The sequence below is a fragment of the Symsagittifera roscoffensis genome, chromosome 7, assembly GCF_963678635.1.
Source record: "Symsagittifera roscoffensis chromosome 7, txSymRosc1.1, whole genome shotgun sequence".
Lineage (NCBI taxonomy): Eukaryota > Metazoa > Xenacoelomorpha > Acoela > Convolutidae > Symsagittifera > Symsagittifera roscoffensis.
Window position 1 is genome coordinate 51213528 of NC_087068.1, and position 23525 is coordinate 51237052.

Genomic DNA, 23525 nt, shown 5'->3' on the forward strand with positions numbered 1-23525 from the left:
GGCGACACGAAAGAAAATGAATAAAGGCCTTAGTTACGAAAAATTATTGCGAAGGAGGGTAGGAATATTCTAGAATTTTTATTTTTAAAAGTTCGATCGAAGAGTGAATAATTCTGAGAAATAGAAAAAGACGGCCGTTTTGACGGAAAAGGACGAAAAAACAGAACAACGATAATTATTGTGGAAAACGGTCGCACAAGAGACGAGAAATACGAAGCCTCTTATCGTGGCAACAACACACGATAAGACTCTTAGCAGTGGATATTAGTGGAGAAGGAAGCTTCAGTGGGGAAGGAATATTCCACGGAACCCTCCCGTGCCACAAATTGGGAGAGATAAAAGTGTTATCTCGGGAAGATTACGGGAGCGGAGGCTTGGTCCCCCAGAGACTGTTGTATGTGAAGGGACTATATAAAACTGACTTTGTAGCTACTTGGATGTCGTAGAACTCTGAATTAACACCGGTAATTTTTGATATTTTAGAATATGAGTAGCTAGAAAGAGGAAAGGGTCAATCCATCTCCAATGGATTTAATATGAACTGTCACACAAAAACATATTAAAATAGGTTGTTCGAGCCGTGTTTTCAATGGCAATCACGTAGTCTGAGGATCCGAGACTCAGCTATGTGGTTGTGTTCGCATGTAAACGAAAGCTGATCAAAAGTCGTTTGACTGATGGCCTAAAAATAGTAACTTTTTACTTAGCCCTAAACAGACCAGAAAATCAACTGGCAAGGTCGAGACGGTGAAAAACGAGTAGGATTAAGGTAACTGACGCCTGCCAGTCGTTAATAGGTACTTTTTCTACGCTCCGTCGCTGTGTAGTATTTGGGCGAAAGTTACACCAATATCCTTTGACTGATGTAAAATTTGTTTGAAACAATTCAATATTTGAAGATGTTTTTTCTCATTTTAAATCAATTTAATTTATATACTTTCAATTTGTCAACTAGCTAAGTTTATAACTTCTGTAAAACGTTTTCTAAGATTGAAAAAAAATGATGAGGGGCAGGTCAACGAGTCAAGCGACCCAATGGTCCAGACTACAAAACTACTTGAATTTAAACTGATTTTTTCCTGAAGCATCTAGAGTTGCTTTGATTTTATTATTTACTCGATTCTAGAGTCGCGGCATTTGCTATTATCGACCGCTTGCTCCTCTGCGCTGCAATTCAACACGCCAAAAAATGACGGCAAATTTTGTTTACAAAATGTGAAGTAATGATGCTCAACCCAGACTCACTGGCGCCCCAGCCTCAGCTTACTGCCTGTCAATCAAAGTCTGCTAAAAGACTCAATAAGCACTTTCTATGTTAATAGATTTATCTGCTTAACGATTGGGTAGTGCGGTCTGTGTTTAGACAACCGCGTGTTCAGACAATTTTTTAACCAATCAGAATCGAGACAAGGAAAAAATGAATTTCTTATCTTCCTTTTCTATATTCTGATTGGTTAATACAGTGTCTGAATACGCGGTTGGCTAAATACTGCTACGTAACCAGGATCGGTCCCCGCACTACGCGCCTGTTTACATGCGCAGATGCATGTATCTTCTGATGAAAAATAAACCAATTTCCCTTGACTGATTTAAAATTTATTTGAAACATTTCGAGCTTTGAAACAAGATGTATTTTCTCAGTCTAATTGAAGTTTTTCGTTTATTTGTCACTTAGCTAAGTTTATAACTTCTGTAAAACGTTTTTTAAGATTAAAGAAATATGTGTTGCTTTTACTTTTTTTGATTACCACATATGTGAAAAAAATTAAAGAGGTTATTGTCGCGAAGTAGAGAGAGAATGTTTTCGCTAAATTGAAATGAAAAAAGGAAATGTATGGACCATAGCTTTTTTTATGTCCGAGTTGTTCGGGAAAAAATTCTTCACGAAAAAAATTCTTCGGGGAAAAATTAATTTTAAAAGGGGCCCTTCCGTTTAAGTACGGTCGTGCACAAGCTGGATAGGGCACATACCAGCATTAATCAACCTACCAGTTTGCTCTGAGCTATCTACAGCCGCGAGAAAAAATGTACTTTGCTGTAGTTTTGACATAATTTCCGCCAATCTTTAGTTGAGATATTTGTTTTGAAAATTTAATTATAATAGTTTGTAATAACTCAGTATTTACTAACTATGGAGTTCTTGCTCTAAGTTTACGATACCAAATTGCTTTAGAAAATTTATGTGTTGGCTTAAAATCTAAGTTTTCCGGGGCAGTATTGATCGATCAAGTTTTGGTAATATGTTTTCAGGGCATGGATATCGGGAAGATTGTCAGATTTGCTGTAAAGATCGTATTTATTGAATTCTTTTGTCCATTGCAGAATCTCTTCATCGTCGGCTGTTGTTAAATGCCTGTAAGCTCCCGAGTCGTGCCATGGGTAGAAAGAATGGAACCGTATTATATCCATAGCCTGTTGTGGCAAAGTGCATCCATTGTGACGAAGAACTTGGTAGAAGTATTCATCGTGGCCCCATGACATCATTAGATTTCCTAAACCACAGTTGGCTTCGTACTGTCCGAACTCTGAAGCATAATTTGGGTTTCCCATGTCTCGATTGTGTTCGAAGCTCTCGATTCCGAATGCAATACTTCTATCGGGCAAACAACCCACTGGGAAGGTGTCGCCACAAACAGACCAATGTGGTTCGTCATAGAACGCAAGAATTTTTCCAATGTCATGAATCAATCCAGTCAGCTGGAACCAGGGTTTATCTGGATGATCAGCTCTGATACGCTCGGCAGTTTGAAAAGCATGAACTATGTTTGGCACATCAGTATCGGGGTCGCTTTCATCAATTATGTTATTCAGAATGTCTAATGCTTCCATGATCGTCAGCTCGGCGTGATTAAATTGCAACCACTTTTTATGTTGTCCTCGAACAAAATCCACCGTTTGAAAAGTATGCATTTCGAAGTATGTGCGCTTGACTCGAGCTGCGATTTCGGTTTCCTCGTTTGAAAAGTTTCGAAATGTAGTGGCCCCTTCGCCGTGCAAAATTTCAGATAAATCATCCATGAAGACTGTTTTCATTTTGGCTACGTATGAAAGTTTTGTCGGGGGTGTTTTTGTTAGCTCTATTTTATTTTTGAAAGATTTAGCGAAGTTGAAGTTGAAATCTAAATGAAGTGCTCGCTGAACCGAAGTCGTTTACTTTAAATGATTTTGGCGGGAGATGTACTCATTTGGGATTCTTGATGTGTGATAAGCCGAATAATCAAAAACAGCTTATTTGTACTGGCTTTCTCGCATGGTAATTAGGTAAAACACGCCAGTTGAACTGTCAGATGACTTTAGTGGCGCGTACTAGTTCGAGTAAATTTACTATCATTAATCTTGTTGCTTTGTCTATTATTCCCCTAATTAATGATGTGAGGTCGCGTGGTATTTCAGAAGTGTATATGCTGTTAGCCGAATGTTCGTCTCTCCGAAAAGTAAACTGGCACCCTCAAAAATGGAAAATGAATTATTCAAAGAGGACTTAATTTAAGAAATCGACAATTAATTATGGCGAGAGTTCTGACGCCTGTTGATCAGACGGTGCTGTCGAATAAAATACGGAATTTCAATCAGCATTTGGGAGAATTTGCTAAGTAAATCAGTTCAATGTGTTGAATTATCCATAAATTGAAAGTAGCAGAAGAACCCCTTTTTCGACCTTTTTGTATTTTAGACAGTATGAGCTCTGACGTAATCCTAGATTGACCATATTTAGTAGAGAAATCTGCACAGCAGAACAATTTTGGCAAAACTCTAGTTTTTGAGCTCTTTTTGTAGTTTTCTTTTTTCCCGAAAAAAAAATGTTTTTCCGGAGTGCTTCTGACCGAAAAAGCTGACATTGTAACCAAAGGCGTCTGTAGAAAAATTTAAGTCAGACGGCTATTGTTAAATAGTACGAAAGGAGAGAACCTTAGGAAATATTTGCCACAAGAATAGGGCGTGTTAGTTTTCCAGAAGTGAGGATTAGCTTAAGATAATATTTTTAATTGAAAAGTTGTTCGTTTTGAGGTACCGCAGCAAGTTGATCGAAGACTCCGACGACAGCGGGGCTTCTGGTTCAGAGGATGAAAAAGACACTTCGAAGACAAATGCGAGCAGTAGTGCTAAAGGCTCGTCTGTTAAGAGTGTGAACGCAGTAGCTAGGAAGGGAGAGCATGTTATCCCTGGAACTATTCTGGGCCACGTAAAAGGTATTATTATATTGATCGTTAACAAGATTTTGGTCAAGGTTCAGGAACTGCGGAGTTTCCAGTTTCATTGTTAATACCAAATTGAGAGCAATATTGGAGAGTTAATCGATCTTTCAGCAACTTAATCAGTCGAATAAAGATGCTTTTAGTTGAAATCGATTTTTGTGTGCACAGAAACAAGTTTTTTGTATAACCCAAATGAGTGAAATTTGGTGTTGATGTCAAAACGAGCAATTTCAGGTTAATTATCTTCGTTAAACTTCGGTGACCGAAAAGGATATTGCCAACAATTTGGCATTAAGTAAGAAAGTTTTTTAAGCTGATTCCTAGATTATTGTTCCGAAGAAAATGGCTGAATAATTGTGTTCGGAGTGGTTGTTTCTCCCGTTACATTTCGACTTATGATCTAGCCATTTTTGACGATGACTTTAAAAATATCTTCTGAAGTCGATTGATGTCAAAAATGTCATGCGCTCAAAATCAAAACGGCATTTCACCTGCTGCTATTTTTCGGCAAAGTTATGGGGCAGAAAAAAAATGATATTTTGGTCAGTTTGGGATAATTAAAGCGCGATATATTTGGGCCTATTAAATAAGCGGCATATTAAATATTCCAATTTGGATAGAGGCAAGCAATTTGCTCTTTTTAGTACTAGATGCTAAATAAACCATTTTTAATTTAACCTAGCACGGGGAGGGGGGAGGGGAGGTAGTGTTAAATGAAACTAGCATAAAAATGCAAAAAATTGCCTTTTGTTACGAATTCTTTAATTTAACATATCGGGTCGGGGGGAGTAATTTTAAAATTTTAATTGAAACTAGCATAAAAATGAAAAAAAAAATGCTACGACCTCATAGCCACGACTTCATACGAGCAGTCTTTCAGTTTAAGCAGCAGCTGCTAGCAGAATAGATTCGCCAAATATCTAGATCGTTCTCAGCCAAATTTCTTATGGAATATGACCAGGTCGAGCAACAATATGTGCTGGGGCATTTTTTTTTCTCATATTTTAAAGTTGTTTTTAATGCGAAAAGGAAAAGTTGTGAAGTTGCGAAAAAGAAAAGTTTTTGGTGAGTGGAAATGGACAAAAAGACCAACTAGCTTGCCTCAATTCAGTTTGCTGGCGATCGATGTAGAAATTTTGTTGAAATTCTAGACATTGTCCAAAAAGGTCCTTGATATTTGGAATTTTCAGAGAAAAAACGTAAGCTTGCAATGAATTTTGTCCTCTAGTTTGCTTCTGCAGGTAATATTGCCGCAACCTATTCTTACGATTTTGTAGTTCGATATAATTCGGCAAGCATAAATAATTCGCGTTACAGCATTTCAGCCTCAAAGTATTAAACGAGCAGTTTAGTTAGACTTGTTTCAGAGCGACCGAAGCATGACGTTAGTATAGTGGTGGGCGCAACCCTCGAAGCTCAAGAAGAGCAAGCAATAGATTCCCCTAGTGGTCAAATATTATTTCGAAAATTGGTCTGAATGAAAAAAAACACCCCTAGCGTTATATTCCTCACTTTCTTCAAAAAGTCAGAATAAAAAATCTCTGCTGTCTGTTGGAACCTGATCTAAACTACATTTTATGATTGGATAAATTAGATATTTTACCAATGTAAAGTATTTAATATTAACCAATCATGATCCATCTAACTAACAATCCACTTATTTGTAAGTGCTGAAATTACTTGTAATTTCAGCACCAGAGAGATTTGAATTTAACTTAGAAATTAGTTGAACTCTCCCGAGTACTTCAGCAACCGCAATAAACCAGTATACCCTAGATCTATTGAGCCTAGCAGAGACTAGTTAAACAACCTGAGACTAGATAGTATAAGAGTAAGATTAGGATCGGTATTAGACTAAGAAGTTGCACGAATCTATCCGGCGGAAAATAAGATAGCGTGACGAGCAGACGGTGTACCCTATCCGAAATTACTCTATGAGTTATACACTTCGGTCATAACTCATCTGGTGCGACCATAAGTCTCGAACAAGACCTTAATAGCTTAGCATTAACCAATAATAGATTAGAAATTAGACAAAACATTTACAAAATGTTATACGACAATAATTTAATCGAAATGTCTCTACGACTCAATAGATCAGAGCCAATATTCCGAACGATAACAGAACTACCCGGAATTGGAAGAAGACCTCGAACCAGAGACGACATACGACAAAGCAGAAACTTACCATATAGTTATATGATAGTTCGGCAAAAGCCAGAACAAACTTTTGTATTTAGAATACTATTAGCAATGAATTTAGATTTTCATTTGCAAACATAAAATTTTGAAGTCAATCTTCAAAATCATTTCAGGCGCTAAACAAAATTATTAATATACAATAACGATTGATAAAAAGATCTCAGATCGTTTTCCAAAATTCTGCAGTAATATACAAAACATGTTTGAAAAATATTTATTGAAAAATCAAAATAAAAATTAGTAGCATGACAATAAATGATTAGTAATTATAAATCATCCTGTTGTTCCAGCTTCATCGCCTAAACATAACAGCAATCATAAGCTCACTAATATCATAAAAATACTAAATCTATTCTTTACACAAATTTAAACCATTTTAAACTTAAATTCACTTAATTTTAAAATCAGATCATCAAGGCTTATCCTTGGATCTTAAATCATTTTCTATTTAATTAAATTTAAAACTTGATCATCAAGGCCTATCCTTGGATCAAAAAGAACAACTTTGTTCTCCCCCACCCACTTAAACGAGTGTCTAACGACCTCAAACGTCGATTCACTATCCAACCCTTTCTAAAAACCCAGGACTAATAGAAATTTTTGAACAAAACTAATCATTCAAATTAGGATAAACAGTGAAGAACTTCGGTTATTCATCCTTCACTTGATCCCCCCTCTTACCAGACCCAGGATAAATCTTAGACTTAGTAAGTTTAAAATAGTATCTAACGAACTACTCGCGTTCTAATTATACCTGAACCCTGTGGATCGATTTACTATTCTCCAACCCTGAACACAATCACTACCCTTAAGTAAGATTAAGTAAGTTAACACCTTAGCTTATACTAACCACGAGAAAGTATAAAATCATTCTTCGGAATCGATATACTTTTCTCCCCAACCCTGAACAAATAGACCCAGGTTAGGCTAACAAAAAATCGTAAGGACTAACAGTTTAAGCAAATAGAAATCATTTAACAACCTTTTGCATCCGTCATCCTAAACCTTATGTCATTTAAAAACCTAGGAAATAAACAAACAATCGTTTTACACAATTGTGAAATAAATAACAAAAAATACGACCTTGTAATCACACCTCATACACAAACAGTTGGATACATTAGAACAAAATGACAAACATTAAAGAGAAAAATACTAACTAAACAAAGACAAATAACACGAAAAAGATTTTCAAAAAATCGAAACTCATTTTCAGAATCAGAAACCAACAGTTTAGACGAACTTTATAAACTAAAAGAATCAATAGATAAAAATTGCCCAATTCACGATCAATTATATTTCTCTGACTCAGAAACAACTTCAAAGTCATCAAAAAGAGGAAAAAGAAGAATAAAAAAGCAGTATAAACACAAACCAGTACATTTATACAATTGGAATCAACCAATTAGACACATTGATAATTACATATTAACAGTCATCGAACGAAAAAATGAGCTCAACGCACACCCCAGGTGAAGAAAGTCCAGATGATGATGATATTTTCCCCTTTATCGTAGACGCAACCACTGATAGAGGACAGCATATATTCTGCAAAAATTTACTCTTAAATTTGTTTGAACCCGGAATCAGTCCATGTAAAACAGAGTTCCCAGATGTAAAAATCAAAAGACAAATTATCGATCACTATCTATAAGATATATGTAACCTAACACAACAATACGGAATCTACTCCATAGAATTCAGCTCACCAAACCAGAATCACAGTAAATATATAATTCAAACAGACGACCTTGATTTAGAATTCTCAAAAATATTCTCAGAATATATAAAAAGCATCCAATATCATAACTCACAAAGAGCAAACTCCATATTCATCAATGAAGTTTTTGCGATAATACATAGTTATATCTCGATATTAGAAAACGAAATACAGATACCAAATGTCTCACCGACAGAAACATCTAAACATATAAGAGTACGACATGAAATCACACTACTCTCTAGTTTTCTAAATATAATTAAAGAAAATTTCACGAAAGTTGAAGTTTCACAACATACAAAACACGACTTACAAAAAATCTTGGCATGGTTCATAATAGATTATTTCACACATAATATTGATTTAATTTCACAAGCAAGAAAAAACTTTAGACCCCAAAACTCCAACGATGATACTGCCATCACAGAACAATCAGACTATGTTTGGGACCCCGAATGGTCTCATCCCGCATTCATAAACTTCCCACAATCAATCTCAAGTCAAGCAATAAGTACGATATCTTATGTAAGAGATTATGTACGAGTAATACCATTAACCATTGATGCAACACCATTAAACTATAATACATTTTTACCCGATATGCAAACTAATAGTTTAAACTCTACAGTCATACATAATGAAAACCTCAATGGAACTAGGAATCTTACTCAACAAGATATCCAGACACCATCACACTTCATAAATGAAGAAATCGTACACACAACAACTACACAACAAAGTATTTCACCAATACGTCCAAACTTAACAACACCAAGAAATACAAATTCTTCACAAACACAGGTAACATTACAATCAACCGTTAAACCTTCGGTTGCTCCAAAATATTCACACATGGATTACCAAACATACAGACCCATGACAATACCGCCAAAAACACGCAAAACGTTCACTAGAAACAACTTTGCAGACCATAATTATAATTACACACATCCATCAAAAACAAGTTATCAACCACGAAAAAATTTTAGTAATTATACAAGATCTCGAAACTGGGATAACCCAATGGCACCACCTAATTCAGTAAATTTCCAAACAAATTTACATCCTCCACAGGATCGTAGTGAAAACTATCCATTTTTTCAACAAAATAAAAATAAAAAACAAACATCTTATCAAATGGATTACTTATCCTCAGATGATGATTTCTTACAACCAGATATATTTACACCCTATAATCAAGAATATCGTGGACAAGGAATACAGAAACCACATACATATCATAGAATTTTTTCTCCACAACCAATAGATACACAAATTCAACAACCAATTCAACAACAAAACCCAATTAATAAATCTTTTCAACCAATTCAGCAACAAAACCCATTGATTGCAAACTCGTACCAACCAGCACAAATGCAAAATGAAATACCACTCCCATATTATCTTCAACAACACGAAATAACAAGAAATCAACTTTCAAATTTTTCTCAAATGCCAAATGCAGCAGAATCATTACAAATGACGATGAATCCATACCTTATGGGTGGATCATCAATAACATCAAATAAACCTTTAATGGTATTCACAGGAACAGACCCTGAATATTCTGTAGAAGACTATTTAAATGCAGTCACAGCAAATTTGATTTTAAATATAGGACCTGAACCAATTAATACGCCACTACATCAAAACTGGATACATCGACGCACAGCGTTAATACAAACAACTCTAGATGGCGCAGCCCAAAAATGGTTTTCAGTATTGCCTATAGAAATAAAATCAAATTGGAAAAGATTTACACAAGAATTTTCAAAAATGTTTGACTCCGAAAGAAACAAACAACAACAAAGAGTTTTATGTAATGAAATTCGCAGATTACCAAACGAAACCATCAAGCAATTAGCAGTACGAATCGAAACACTAGTTCGAAAAGCATATTCATTAAATACACATGACTATAAAAACACAAAGATGACAGAAATCTTAATGATGACCTTAACACCACAATTAAGGAAAATAGCAATAAAAAAGAGAGCATCCCATCCTTCGTCAATTCGAGAACCCGATTTAGTTTTTCGAAAACTAGTAGACAAACTAGAACAAGCAGAAATCACAATGAAACTCGAAGAAACGGAAAATCTGAAATTACAATACGTTAACAGAATTGAAACAGCTTCCACAAATATAAACAATATACAAGAATCAGATACAGATCTCGTTGAAAAAATCACTGAAATACTCAATATTTACGAAAAACACCCAAACTTTAAAGGCAAACCATCTTTCAAAAAATGGTGTAATTATTGCCGACGATACGGACATAGTATTTCTGAATGTAGACAAAAACAGCAAGACAATCAAAATAAACCTCAAAAATATAAAGAACCAAATAAATCATTCTATCAATACATGAAAAAAGATCAAAATCTACCGAACAAAACAGTCTACAGCAACAACAGTTCAGGAAAACCACTCCCGAACAATACAAATTATACAAGAAATCAATCACCATATAACTCAAGTTATAGAGGAAGATCACCAGAACGAAGAAACACGCATAATTCATCACAAAATCACTACAATAGACCAAATAGTCGAAATAACTACTCCAGATCACATTCAAATACACAACGATTTGTTTCTAGATCTAATTCCCAATCAAGAAATAATTATTATCCAAACAATCAATCACGAAATTCATCATACAATAGGAATAGAAACTACTCAAATAATCGGAATAGAAGTTATTCAAACAACCGAAACCAGAATTACCCGAACAATCAATCAAGGAATAACTCATATAATAGATCGAACTATAACAGACCAAACACTAATTACCAAAACAGATCGCGAAATAATTCACAAAATCGACACTCAAGTTATAATAATCGTTATAGAAATTATTCCCAATCACCACACCGGAATAATAATAACTATAATAATTCTAATAATCGCCACAGAAGTAGTACACCTAAACATCAAAGACATATTAATCAAGTACAATCTAATCCAGAAACAACATCAGACCCTCCAGGTATTGATGACACAGTAACTGATACGTTACAACTCAACCAAATAAACTGTGAATCATCAGATTCAGAAAGCGATGCAGAAAACACTCTCTCCATCAACATGATAAAAGTCGAAAATGACTATGAACCTGTTATATATGAAGAACCTTTTTCATCACACATATATGAGAATCAATCAGAACTCCTTCACAATTATTATATTGAACCCGTCCATTCCACACCGACGACACAAAAAACTAATGAAATTAACACTACAAACCAAACCAATGAGAAAGAAAAAACAAAATGCTTGAATAGAAATCACATCTATCAAAACATACAAAAAGAACAACCCAAAGAAAAAATTTGGACAACACCATTTCTTTTGGAAAGCCCAAAAAGCAAAGAATTTCAACCACCAGATCTTGAAATTGATTTTTTAATTGATTCAGGAGCAGAATCAAATATAATAAACATTCCCACATGGAATGAAATAAAAACCTTACACCCAAAGCTAACACCTCTTGAAACCTCCAGCAAACTAGCAACAGCACAAGGATCAACATTAATAAACTACGGAAAAATTCAATTATTTCTTCTCCCCACAAGAACAATGGAGCAAAACAAAATTTTAACCAAACCATTTAAACAAATATTCCATATCACTGATATTAAACATAATATCATTGGAATACCATTTATCTCTAAATATATACCAACAATCAACATCTTGAATAGTAAAATATTAATCAAAGATAAATATACAAAAACAAAAGACACATCCCTAACATTTTTTCAAAGATTAAATAAACAACCACCATTTTTTTCAAAATTTTACCCAATATATAACCAGCAATAAAACACTTGAAACCACTATCAGGAAACATCTATAATTTTTCAATCAAACAAGTTCACCAATATGATAAAAAACAAAACAAACAAAAATTTTATATGTCAGATTTTGAATTCAAACCTATTCATAAGTTTTTCAAAATCACAATCTCATCCATAAAATATTTGAAAAATTCGAATTCAGATATTATTTCCTTACATGTATACAACAATACACCTTACCAAGTAACATTACCTTTAGGACTTTTAGGCTATTGCGAAACCAACGCTACAATATTACCAATACACGAAAAAGCATATCGTGTAAAAAATATACTCCAATTACTAGATATTTGCCAATCCACAATCCTTAATGAAGAATTATCTATAAATAATATAATAAGTAACGAAAACAGAAATACGGATTATTTCACAAAAACCCCATATTTCAAACCTACATTCAACATAAGTAACTACACAGAGAATCAACAGAAATTTTTAACAATGTTTAATTTCCAACATTCACAAATAACACAAGACGAATTTGAAAAACTAGCAAAACAGCTAATTAAATATTCATCAGTCTATGCAACATCCAAATTTGATGTTGGCAAAATCAGCTCATCACTACATCTCCCATTAAAACCAGACGCAGTTTTCAAAAAACAAAGAGCAAGTAAAGTACCAATTCACTTACACGATAAAGTGAACAGATTACTCGACATTTTAGAACAATACAACATTATATCACCAGTAAACAAAGAGGAACAACCAAAAGGCAACACATTTATCAACCCTGTTATCATTCTAGCCAAAGGAGAATCATTAAAAATTGTTCTCGATGCTAGATACCTCAATTCACTCATAGATGAATCAAAGTGTAATTGGCCCATTGAACCAATACAAGTTATTTTAACAAAAATAAACGGAAAATACTTTACCACCGCCGATATGAATAGTGCATATAATCAAATGCCATTAGATGAACAATCACGACGCTTAACACAATTTGTTATTGGAAATCAACAATACGAATTCAACCGCTTATTCTATGGAATATCCATAGGACCAGCAGCAATTTCAGCTTTTATGAGCAAAATTTTTCGACCACTAATACTCAAGAAAAACGCAATCACCTATTTAGACGATGTTTTTATGCAATCACAAACAAAAGAGGAAATGTTCAATGTTTTAGAACAATATCACCAAATACTTCAGAACGAAAATCTGAAGGCCGCCCCCGATAAATCACACTTCTTTTTGACAAAAGTTAAATTCTTAGGGCATAATATAGAAAGAAAAACAATCACTCCATTGAAATCACGTATAGACGCTATTCAAAAACTCCAACCACCAACAAATAAAAAGAAAATCCAAGAATTCCTTGGAATGTTAAACTTTTTAAGCAAATATGTTTATAAAATGCAATTATATCTACGACCATTCTATAACATACTTAGACAACAAAATAATTTTGAATGGAATATAGAACATCAAGCACGATTTGAAGAAATTAAAAAACTTCTAACTGAACAAATTTCAAACACAATTCCAGATTCAAATCAACCATTTTATGCAATGTGCGATGCTTCGAACTTTGGCATCGGCGCAGCATTATTACAATCACATAATAGTACAAATAAAATGAACCTCATATCAGCAAATTCTCGATTATTCACTCAAGCAGAACTAAGACTCTCAACTCTAATGAGAGAATGTACAGCCATAATATATACACTAACAGAATATGAATTTCTGATACTTGGATCAAAACATCCCACAGTTCTATTCACAGACCATAAACCAATCATCTTTCTTTTTACACAAAAGTCTAATCCAAACCACCGAGTTTATAGATTTCAACTCATTTTAATGAAATTCCCAAACTTACATATAGTTTGGACCGCAGGAAAAAATCTTGCATTACCAGACACCTTAAGTCGAAATACGCCACCTGAATTACTTACACGAAAAACCACAGTTGAAATACCCAAAAACATAAAATTCTACCTTGCAGAAAATGAAACATCACCCCGATTGGAATGCAAATATGCAGTAAAAACTGACGTTGAACAATCACAAATAAATAATTTACAACATTTCCCACTTTATTTAGATTGTCAAAATAATCACTATGAAGTTGATCTACTTGGAACATCAACTTTTAAACCAATCCCATATTCACAATGGATAAAAAACAACACCCAACAAAAAAGAATAAAACAACACCCGCCTAAAAAAGACCATTTTCCACTAATTGAAAAAGAAAATCTGACTGATAAAATAAACTTATCAGGACCACAAACAAACGATTCAAAATACACAATAAATCAAGTTTTTGACCTCCATGACCCACTTGACACAATACCCTTATCTAAATTAGAAATCGAAAACATTTTTCTCCCCCCAACAGAAACAATTACAATTTCAACACTGAAACAATATCAAAACCTTGACCCAGTAATTCGACAACTGAAATCATGGCACAAATATAAAACTAAACCTATCAAAGCAGATTCAACTATTCTAGGAAACAAAACACTCCTCAGATATTTTCGAAAATTCAACAATACAACAATTAACGAAAACACAGACCTTCTAGAATACAAACTAAATGAATCTACAGTTCCCTGTCTCCCTTTAAGTATGATTCTTATAGCTTTTAATATTTCACATACACAAAATATTAAAGGACACTCTGGATCAGAAAAAACATATTCAAATTTTATACAAAACTTTTATTTCCCAAATGCACCAATTTGGATAAAAGTACTATGCAATGACTGTATAGTATGTCAACTAAATAAACCTTACCCAAATCAAAAACAAATAGCACAAAAACAAGATTTTAAAGGACAAAGTTTGTACTTTAATCATCGTATCTCATTTGATACCAAAGGACCAATTTCACCCTCATCCGAAGGAAACTCCTACATTATGGTAATTGTTGACGCATTTACACATTATGTAGCACTTAACCCAGTACCACATTGTAACGCTTATTACGCTTACACAACACTCTATGAACACTGGATAGCAAAATTCGGACTACCAGAAATTTTAGTTACAGACAACGGTACAGAATTCATAAATAATGAAATCATCACACTATGTCATTTATATAACATTAAACACAAACCACGTACATCTCACGCACCTTGGACAAACGGCTTAGTCGAAGGTATGAACCGTTCATTACAAGAATATCTCAGATGTATCATCAATGGAAATGATACAAGATATACCGAATGGTCAGCAGATGTAAAACTATTTCCCTTAGCATATAATTCACAAATCACGACAACTTTAGGAATGTCACCATATGAAATGGTTTTTAACCAAAAGCCACGCAAACCAATAATGTTTACAGCAAACTCTCATAAAAACGCACAAGGTTATTGTCAACCAAATAAAGACTCAATTTGTTATAACCTACCATTACATACACACGATGAAGATCATTTTCATCACCCACAAATTCTTAAATTAGCCTCCGGTACACACACCGAATGGATTTTAAACAGAGATAAAAAACACAATGAAATTTACCAAAAGGTAACAAAAAAGTTGTTACAAAGGCAAAATATTAATGAACAGATAAATTCACGCTTTACACCAGCCTCCGATTTAAAAATTGGAACATTTGTTTTAATACCCAATTTTAATACTCAAAAAGGAATTTCAAAAAAGTTACAACCCCTTCGTAAAGGACCATACCAAATAATTGCAAAACCCACTGACGTCACATATAAAATCACCGACTCAGATAAAAAAGAAATCGTTCAACACCGAAATAACCTATTACCTTATTATCCAAAAGAATACGCACTCCGCGAACTAACTCAATTATATTCTTTTACAGGTTTAAAAGTTATTCAAAATAACCCACATACGGACACCATAACAAAGGAACAAAATGATATTCACCTCGGAAATCAAAATACAAAATCAAACACCACAAAAAACAATACAAAAAATCTCGATCAAAATACATCTCAAAAAGAAAGAAAAAATAGAAAAATGACAGAACAAATAATACCCCAAAAACAAATCGACAAATCAGAACATAGCGAGTCTTCACGACTTAGAAATAAACCACGTAAAAATTATAAAGTATTCATCCCACAATCTAAAATATTAAAGAAAGTTGAATTTCAAAAACAACCTTAAATTCTACATTTAAAAATCTTTGCACCTCTGAAACATTTCACACTTTCATTTTTCAAGATAACATGCTGATAAACACGCAGCGATTCTAGTTCAAAATTAGCCAATAGGATTCATCCAATCCGTCACCTTCTATAACTTTAACACAAACCAACTAGACGAAAAATATTAAACTCCAGGCATATCTATAACTATAACTCTACGACCTCCAGGTCAAAAATAAGCAAACCACTCCAACTTGACAACTAAAATAAATATCACCATAATATCATAACCCTCCCTTATCTAATAAACCAAAGATCAACAATATTTCCCCAACTCAGCCCTCAAATACCCCCCAAACAAATATGTTAAATTAGCCTAAAGTAAAAGAACGACCATTTTATTTAGCCTAAAGTATAAAAATCTCAAAAATACCCCAGATCATTTGACAAATGAAAATAAAGACAAAGAAGACCTCCCGATCACCATAAAAATTGCCCCCAACAATTTTTTACGAAACTCAACCCACTTGTCAAAAAACTAATAAATAATCCGACCACACTTGAAAATTGCCCCAAACAACAAAAAATATTCGATCACGAAGCCATTTCTTAAATGCTCTTCTATCAAACAGTCACTAAAATTATCACAAACCTCATACAATTTTTTACGATACTTGAAACTTTCATAATATTTCTTTTTGATATCCTTGAATCTTTTCTAATACTCTTAATCATTTTTTGTAATATTTTTTAAATTTTCTACACTATATTCGAACTATTTCTCCAACTTTCAAAAACCCTTGATTATATACACAGGTACGATTTATAAAATTGTCTAAATGATACGAACTATTTTCAGTAGAACTGATATTTTTCTACTATTTGTAATTTTCATAACATTTCTATCATCCCTCATTTTGACTATATGCAAATGTATAAAGAAAGCAATCATCACATTCGCTCTAGCAACAATCCTCCTAATTCTTTTCTTAGAAGAGTACTTTAATAAACATTAACTTTTTCACTAAAAGAATAGACCAAAAAGCTATCAAAAATTGCTACCCAAAAGTCACCAAGTCAGTCTTCACCGACATCATCCCAAGATAACCCAACAACACCTTCAACTACCAATAATCCTCAAACATCTACACGAATTTCCTTTCAAGATAACCCATACACTTTTGAAGAACGACACGCTCGTTTATCAGAACCACTAGAACCAGCTCAACGACAAGCACCTCTAAGCGAACCAACATATAACTTATACCCAACACTACCACAAGAATTAAGTAGAATAAGAAATCCTAGTCAAAACCAAAATACAGTCGAAATAAATAGACAAATTATACATCCTCGACGGAACAAGAATTTTCTAACTCCCCGAGTTCATTTTGATATACCTCAATCCCCATCACAAAACACTCCAGAAAACCCCATTGGTATATTACCAGAAACCCCTACGCTTCTTTCACAACGTAGCACCTCAAGCCTACCATCAGATTACTTAGGTTCAACACCAACATCTGAACAAATACGTGAAAATCCCTTTAACCCCCCAAACCAGGCATCACGACTACCATATTGGACAACACATTCATTTACACAAGGTGAATTAAATTTAGTCAATGATCCAATAGATATTTCTACGGATACAACAACATCCTCATCACTACCAGAAACATTATCACTACCATCAACACCATCAATAAGCCAGATTTCACCACCACCTTTTAACTTAAATTTTCCAAATAATCTCGACGCCAGATATCGAGAACAATCATCAACAAATATCCCTTTAAGACTAGATTGGAATACATTTACAGCCCCTCCACCATTATTTGGACAACATCTAGAAAGTAATCGCCTCCACAACTGGGCACTTAATAGATTACAATACCGACAAGACATTCACGACGATATCCGTGATCACAATATCCAAATACTTCAACAAAACAGTTTACAATTAAAGTTTGAAATCACAGTTAAATTAAACAACATTACTCAACATCCCTACCCATTAAACCCACCAAACATAACAGCTCAATCACTACCACCACCATTTATAACCACTGAAGTAATATATAAATACGACAGATATACCAAAAACACAATTGGTTACATCACATTTTATAACCCATACTCAGGATTATCATACACATGTATATTCTAAAATTATTAATTTTTCTCCAACTCCTTTTTCTAGTAATCTCAAATCAAAACATAAACCCTTCTCCCCGCACAGGACCCCAAGATTTATTAGTAACACATTACGATTGTGAAGAAAACGAACAAAAAACACTACACAAGTATGCAATAAATCAAGTATCACAGTGCGAAACAGAACCCCAAGCCATAGAAACTACAAATGTCATAGCAACACTTTATTCAAAAGCCCGAGCAACTACAGTTATAGGATATAAATTCACAGCAACATTTTCTGAAAAGAAAGTACATTGTTCACAAGTCTCAAACGGAAATAAAAACCGACTTGACCATGAATCATTCTACCAGAGTAATATAGAACGACTTTTACATCTCAATCCCGAAGATTGTAAAAACGAGTTACTCCGACTAAACATCACAAAAAATAAAAACACAGATAGAAATTTAGTATATTTCCAAGTTTTTTCAGATTCTGTACATCAAGCAGAACTTGAAAGATATCAAGGACATATAAAATTAGATGAAAAATACCCATACAACGGCGCACACGGACGATTAACCTATGACATACACGATAAACACTGGATACCACACATTGGTATAAACGACCCATCAAACTGCAAAGCAGACACAAAAAATAAAGGATACCAAGAAATAATGTTTTTCGATTGGAAAATACAACTCGAAAAAATACAACTCACACGAGATTTATCAGACAACACAATGATTTATCAAGGAATTAGATTACCTTGTAAAAACGACCAAGGTTATTGCGACCCTACAACCAGAACACAAGCAACAATTGTTTGGTTCCCCGAAGACACATGTACAACATTTCAAGTAGCAAAAATACACGCTCGTATGATAAAATTTCACGAAAAATATTTTATACAATCAATACCATATGAACATGTAAATCCATTACGCAAAATAAGTTCAAATTTTCGAAACATTCATAATATAGAAAATAAATTAACACGTTTTCAAATATATCAAGAAACAGAACTTGCATGTAAATACAGAAACCCACTTCACAAAACACAATACTCTGAAATATTAGTTGAATACGAAAATGGATTCGACATGACCACTGGAAAAATAAAAGTCGACCCATACGCCACAAGTCATCCCCTAAACGAAGGAACATCATATATACCAGTTAATTTTCAAAAGAATACAGGTCAACCTGGTGGACATTTAAAACCCCAAAACGATCAAAGCACACGTTTACAAGAACTATCACTAATGAATAATACATATTTTGGTAATATCCACTATGATATTCACTTAGATATGAAACTAGACTACACGATTAGCCGAATTTTTCAAGAAATGTCACTCTCCGAATTAGAAACATTACACCAACTATGCGAATTAGAAAGAACACAAATATTACAATCACTTGCACTAGCAGTATTAAAAATACCCTACGCAGGATATTTACTATCAGGAAATAGATCAAATTTTTTAGACTATGAAGGAAACATCTTATGGTTTTATACTTGTACTAAAAAAGTATCACCACTATACGTTTTTGAAGATAAACGATGTTATAAAAGAATCCCTATCTTTTATAAGAATAAAGTACATTTCGTTGACACACTTTCACGAAGAACCTATTTCTGGGATACCGCAGTTCCATGTGGATCAGAAAATAGCCACAACGTAGTACAACTAAACCCTGATGAAGATAAATATTACCTTCTCACCCCATATCCCACATTAATGCAATCACTCAAAAAATTTTCACCAGAAAGCATTCGCGCTATCGCTCGAAACCCAAATATAGACTTACAATCAATAGGAATATACTCAAAATCAGATATTCAACATCACATTAGAACACAACAATTCCAGGAATTATTAACACAAATGGACACAATACAAAGACAATCAATTGACCAAAACTTACGCAAACTTGCCGAAACCGCAGGATTTGCAGACATCTATACGCAAGACTATAGCGGATATTTTAAAGACATTAAAGATTATATATATCTAAACGGTGAAAAATACCGTCCCCAAGATATATCACCTATCAATATTTTTAGCTTTGTTACACTCAAGAATGAAATTCTTGATTTTCTAGGATGGCCCTACTACATCTTAGAAAAACTAACTATTTTATACGCAATGTTTAACTTTATTGGATTTCTTTTTTCACTCTTAAAAGGAATCTATAACACATGTGCTATACACACACAAGTCAATCGACAAGCAAGTGTAGCACGCATACTATTTGCAGGATTTTTTGGAATATTTTCTACATCTATAAACAAAATTCTTTTAGACGCACAAATAAAAGAATATAACACAAAGATAGCAACAAGACAGAACACATACGACGAAGAACATAACAATGCAGACACAACACCAACAGCACCACAGTTACCACCCCTACCACATAACCATCCATTATCCCTAGTCCCACGTAATTTTCGAAATTTAGCCATAACACATAATAATTTTAGACCAACCATATCACAAAGTCCCATCCAACATATAATGCCACACCACTCACAAGATGAAAATACTTATGAACAAATTATAGAACAACCCCATACCACCGCTTTTCAGTCTCAAAATAATAATTTTTTTAGCCCACGATGAGCCGACAACTTGGATCCCTACACCGATCAAATTCCCACCCAACCAACCTCACCACTCCAATCCCAATAATACCACTTTTTGCTTTTCCGCCACCCGACTTCCCATCCAGTAATGTAACATCCGGCATGAATTCCGATACTAACTCACACATCTCAGTTTTATACTCCATCTCACAACTCAATAACCCGAATATTGAAACCCCCGATGAATTTGCCGACTCCGAACCATCTCCATCAAATAATTTTCACACCAATCCCTTAAATTTCTCCCAACCCCCTTTTCAACCCATACTACCAAATAACCCTGACCCAACCAATTCTACACCCTCTTATGCTTCCCAAGTCACTCCAACCTACTCCTCACTTCACTCAAACCAATCATCTCATTCTTCAGACACCCCCCGAATCTCCCCAGAACTAGATAATTTCATTACCTTACAACAACAATCCTATCACCTTGACACCCCAACCATAAACCAAATCTCATCCACAATAGATTCATCCAACCCTCCTACCCCTACACCCTCTTCAATTTATACTGATTCATTAGCACCATCATCCACAACTACTGTATCTTCACTCAGCACTAATAGAGCTTACCGCACTTTTAAAAGGAAGTTCCCCAACCATCCTTTCCCAGCGAAACCAGGAACAGCCCGTGAATACATCAACCATCCACAACACACTAACACAAAAGAATTTTTAGCTATCACCTTACCCTCATTTCCACAATACACCTTAAACACACCTCATGACTAACGAGACACGTAACTTTGTAGACGAATACGTTTTAATGCCTACCCTTCCTTGGACCTCATATTATCATTTTACAAATCCCCTTTGCTTACCTTTATCTAACACTCATATCGATATAGAACGAAATATGGACATGCTATATCGACTCACTACACCACTAACACCTAGACAATTTACTTACATTGGATACAAAAAATCACTAAAAACACACACTGCACCCCGAGCTAATGAATATACACTAGAATATTACGACCATAACATCATCAGAACTAACCAAGATCAATTCTTAGACGACGATCGCTTCGCTAACCCACAAATCACCGAGAAATTTTTCATTAAAACACCATATGTATTTACACTAAATATCTTCGATCGCAAGTTTGACCACATTATCTCAGAAGCACTAACAGACACGCAAGCCTACGAAAGTTTTAAAGAACGCTTCCAAATATTTTCACTAACCTTTCATTTCCTTGCACCACATGAAAGAGATTTGCACTGCTCACACGATATTATGTTGCGCACTAAACAAACACACACATATACTTATTATCGTTTCATCCAAAATCACTTTGACCTACACACTCCCTCCAGACAACCACACCATCGTTTTCAATTCATCAATTCCAAATACACCTCACCATCCTTTCTTAACTTCACATATTGCATTAAAGATACTAACCTTCATGGTATTCTTCGAAATTATGATCCCATAACCCAAATGTATATCTTTTGTCCCATCACCAAGACCTTCAACGCAGAAGAATCCCGACCCTTCCTCATCCCACACGAGTTTGTACAACCTATAGAAATCCCCATTTTAGAATTCATCCATAACACTAAATTCAACCACAAATTATATAATCTAATCCAAAACACACCTTATGAATTTGCAGTTGGCACTGAAGAACTAACCACAATTAAGGCACTTCAATTGCTTTGGCCACTGCTTCAAACTAAAAATATCATCCGCATATTAGCCAAACTACTAACAACTTCAGATCTCATTCACGACATTTTCCCCCACGGGTTCTTCCCCGATGACTAACAGGTAAGTATGAATTATACATATTACTAATTAATTCAAACATTAGAAACTCACCATTCTTTATCCATGTTTTCTTTAGAATTTTAGCCTTCATCCAACGATCATCTGAAAAATTCACAAAAGAAAAATAAAAAATAGCAAACTTCTTCAAAACTGTTTAAAACCCTATTAAATTTTTGCACCAACAATTAAATAAATATAATACCAATGCAGTAAATTAATTTATAAATTTTTCCCCCACCAGCAGTAAATCTAATAATGATGAAAATTTGTAACTTAATTTCCCCCAACAACTAGCAGTAAAATTAAAATTCTATGTAGTAAATTCATAAGAAGCAAAAGCAGTACTAACCTTTTGATATTTTCATTCACTCGCATAAGAATTCTATCCACACTCGCACAGCTCGCCCACGAAGAATTGTTTAAAATAATGAATTTCAGTTTCAAGCTTTCACACTCGATAACTCTAACACAAGATAACACGTTTCAAACTTTCCTTTAACCCGGTTGGAAAGGAATTATATACTAAACAAAACTAACCAATGCAGCTTACTAAACACCACAACACATAGCATAACAGCATGACTAAGAAAAGGAAACCAACGGTACCCAAACCGGATTAACCCAGTTTAAAACTGGATAATTTATTCTTTTGAAGACTATTATAAAGTCTAAGAAAGAAATAATAAAACACAAAAAAGTCGAAAGACAAACCCATACCACAAACAATTTGATTTTTGAAAAAAGGACACAACCAACAAAACATAAGAAAAACCACAACAAACCCAACATAAAACGTTGTCACATAACAGGACCTCTCACAAAAACCGCATGCAATCATACTCCCACTCCTGGCCTAACCCACCAGGAAGGACGT

At 34.2% G+C, this 23525-nt stretch overlaps 2 protein-coding genes across 4 annotated transcripts in view; one reads left to right on the forward strand and one right to left on the reverse strand.

Moving 5' to 3' along the window:
• Nucleotides 1–2109: 2109 nt before the first annotated feature.
• LOC134851479 (inositol oxygenase-like) lies at nucleotides 2110–3264 on the reverse strand. The gene has a single exon (XM_063867586.1). It carries the CDS (start codon nucleotides 3031–3033, stop codon nucleotides 2191–2193), a length of 843 nt encoding a protein of 280 aa, XP_063723656.1. The 5' UTR covers nucleotides 3034–3264; the 3' UTR covers nucleotides 2110–2190.
• A 133-nt stretch (nucleotides 3265–3397) lies between these two features.
• LOC134851329 (protein FAM227A-like) overlaps nucleotides 3398–23525 on the forward strand; it is a 37676-nt gene continuing 17548 nt past the window's right edge. For all 3 annotated transcript variants that reach the window (XM_063867363.1, XM_063867365.1, XM_063867364.1), the window contains exons 1-2: nucleotides 3398–3593; nucleotides 4009–4190. In XM_063867363.1, coding sequence (XP_063723433.1) covers nucleotides 3508–3593; nucleotides 4009–4190 — 268 coding nt within the window. In that variant the 5' untranslated portion in view covers nucleotides 3398–3507. The remainder of the gene's footprint in view (nucleotides 3594–4008; nucleotides 4191–23525) is intronic.

Bases quoted from the DNA above. Each gene is read 5' to 3' on its own strand.
- LOC134851479 (XM_063867586.1), bottom strand. From the start codon at position 3,033: ATGAAAACAGTCTTCATGGATGATTTATCTGAAATTTTGCACGGCGAA.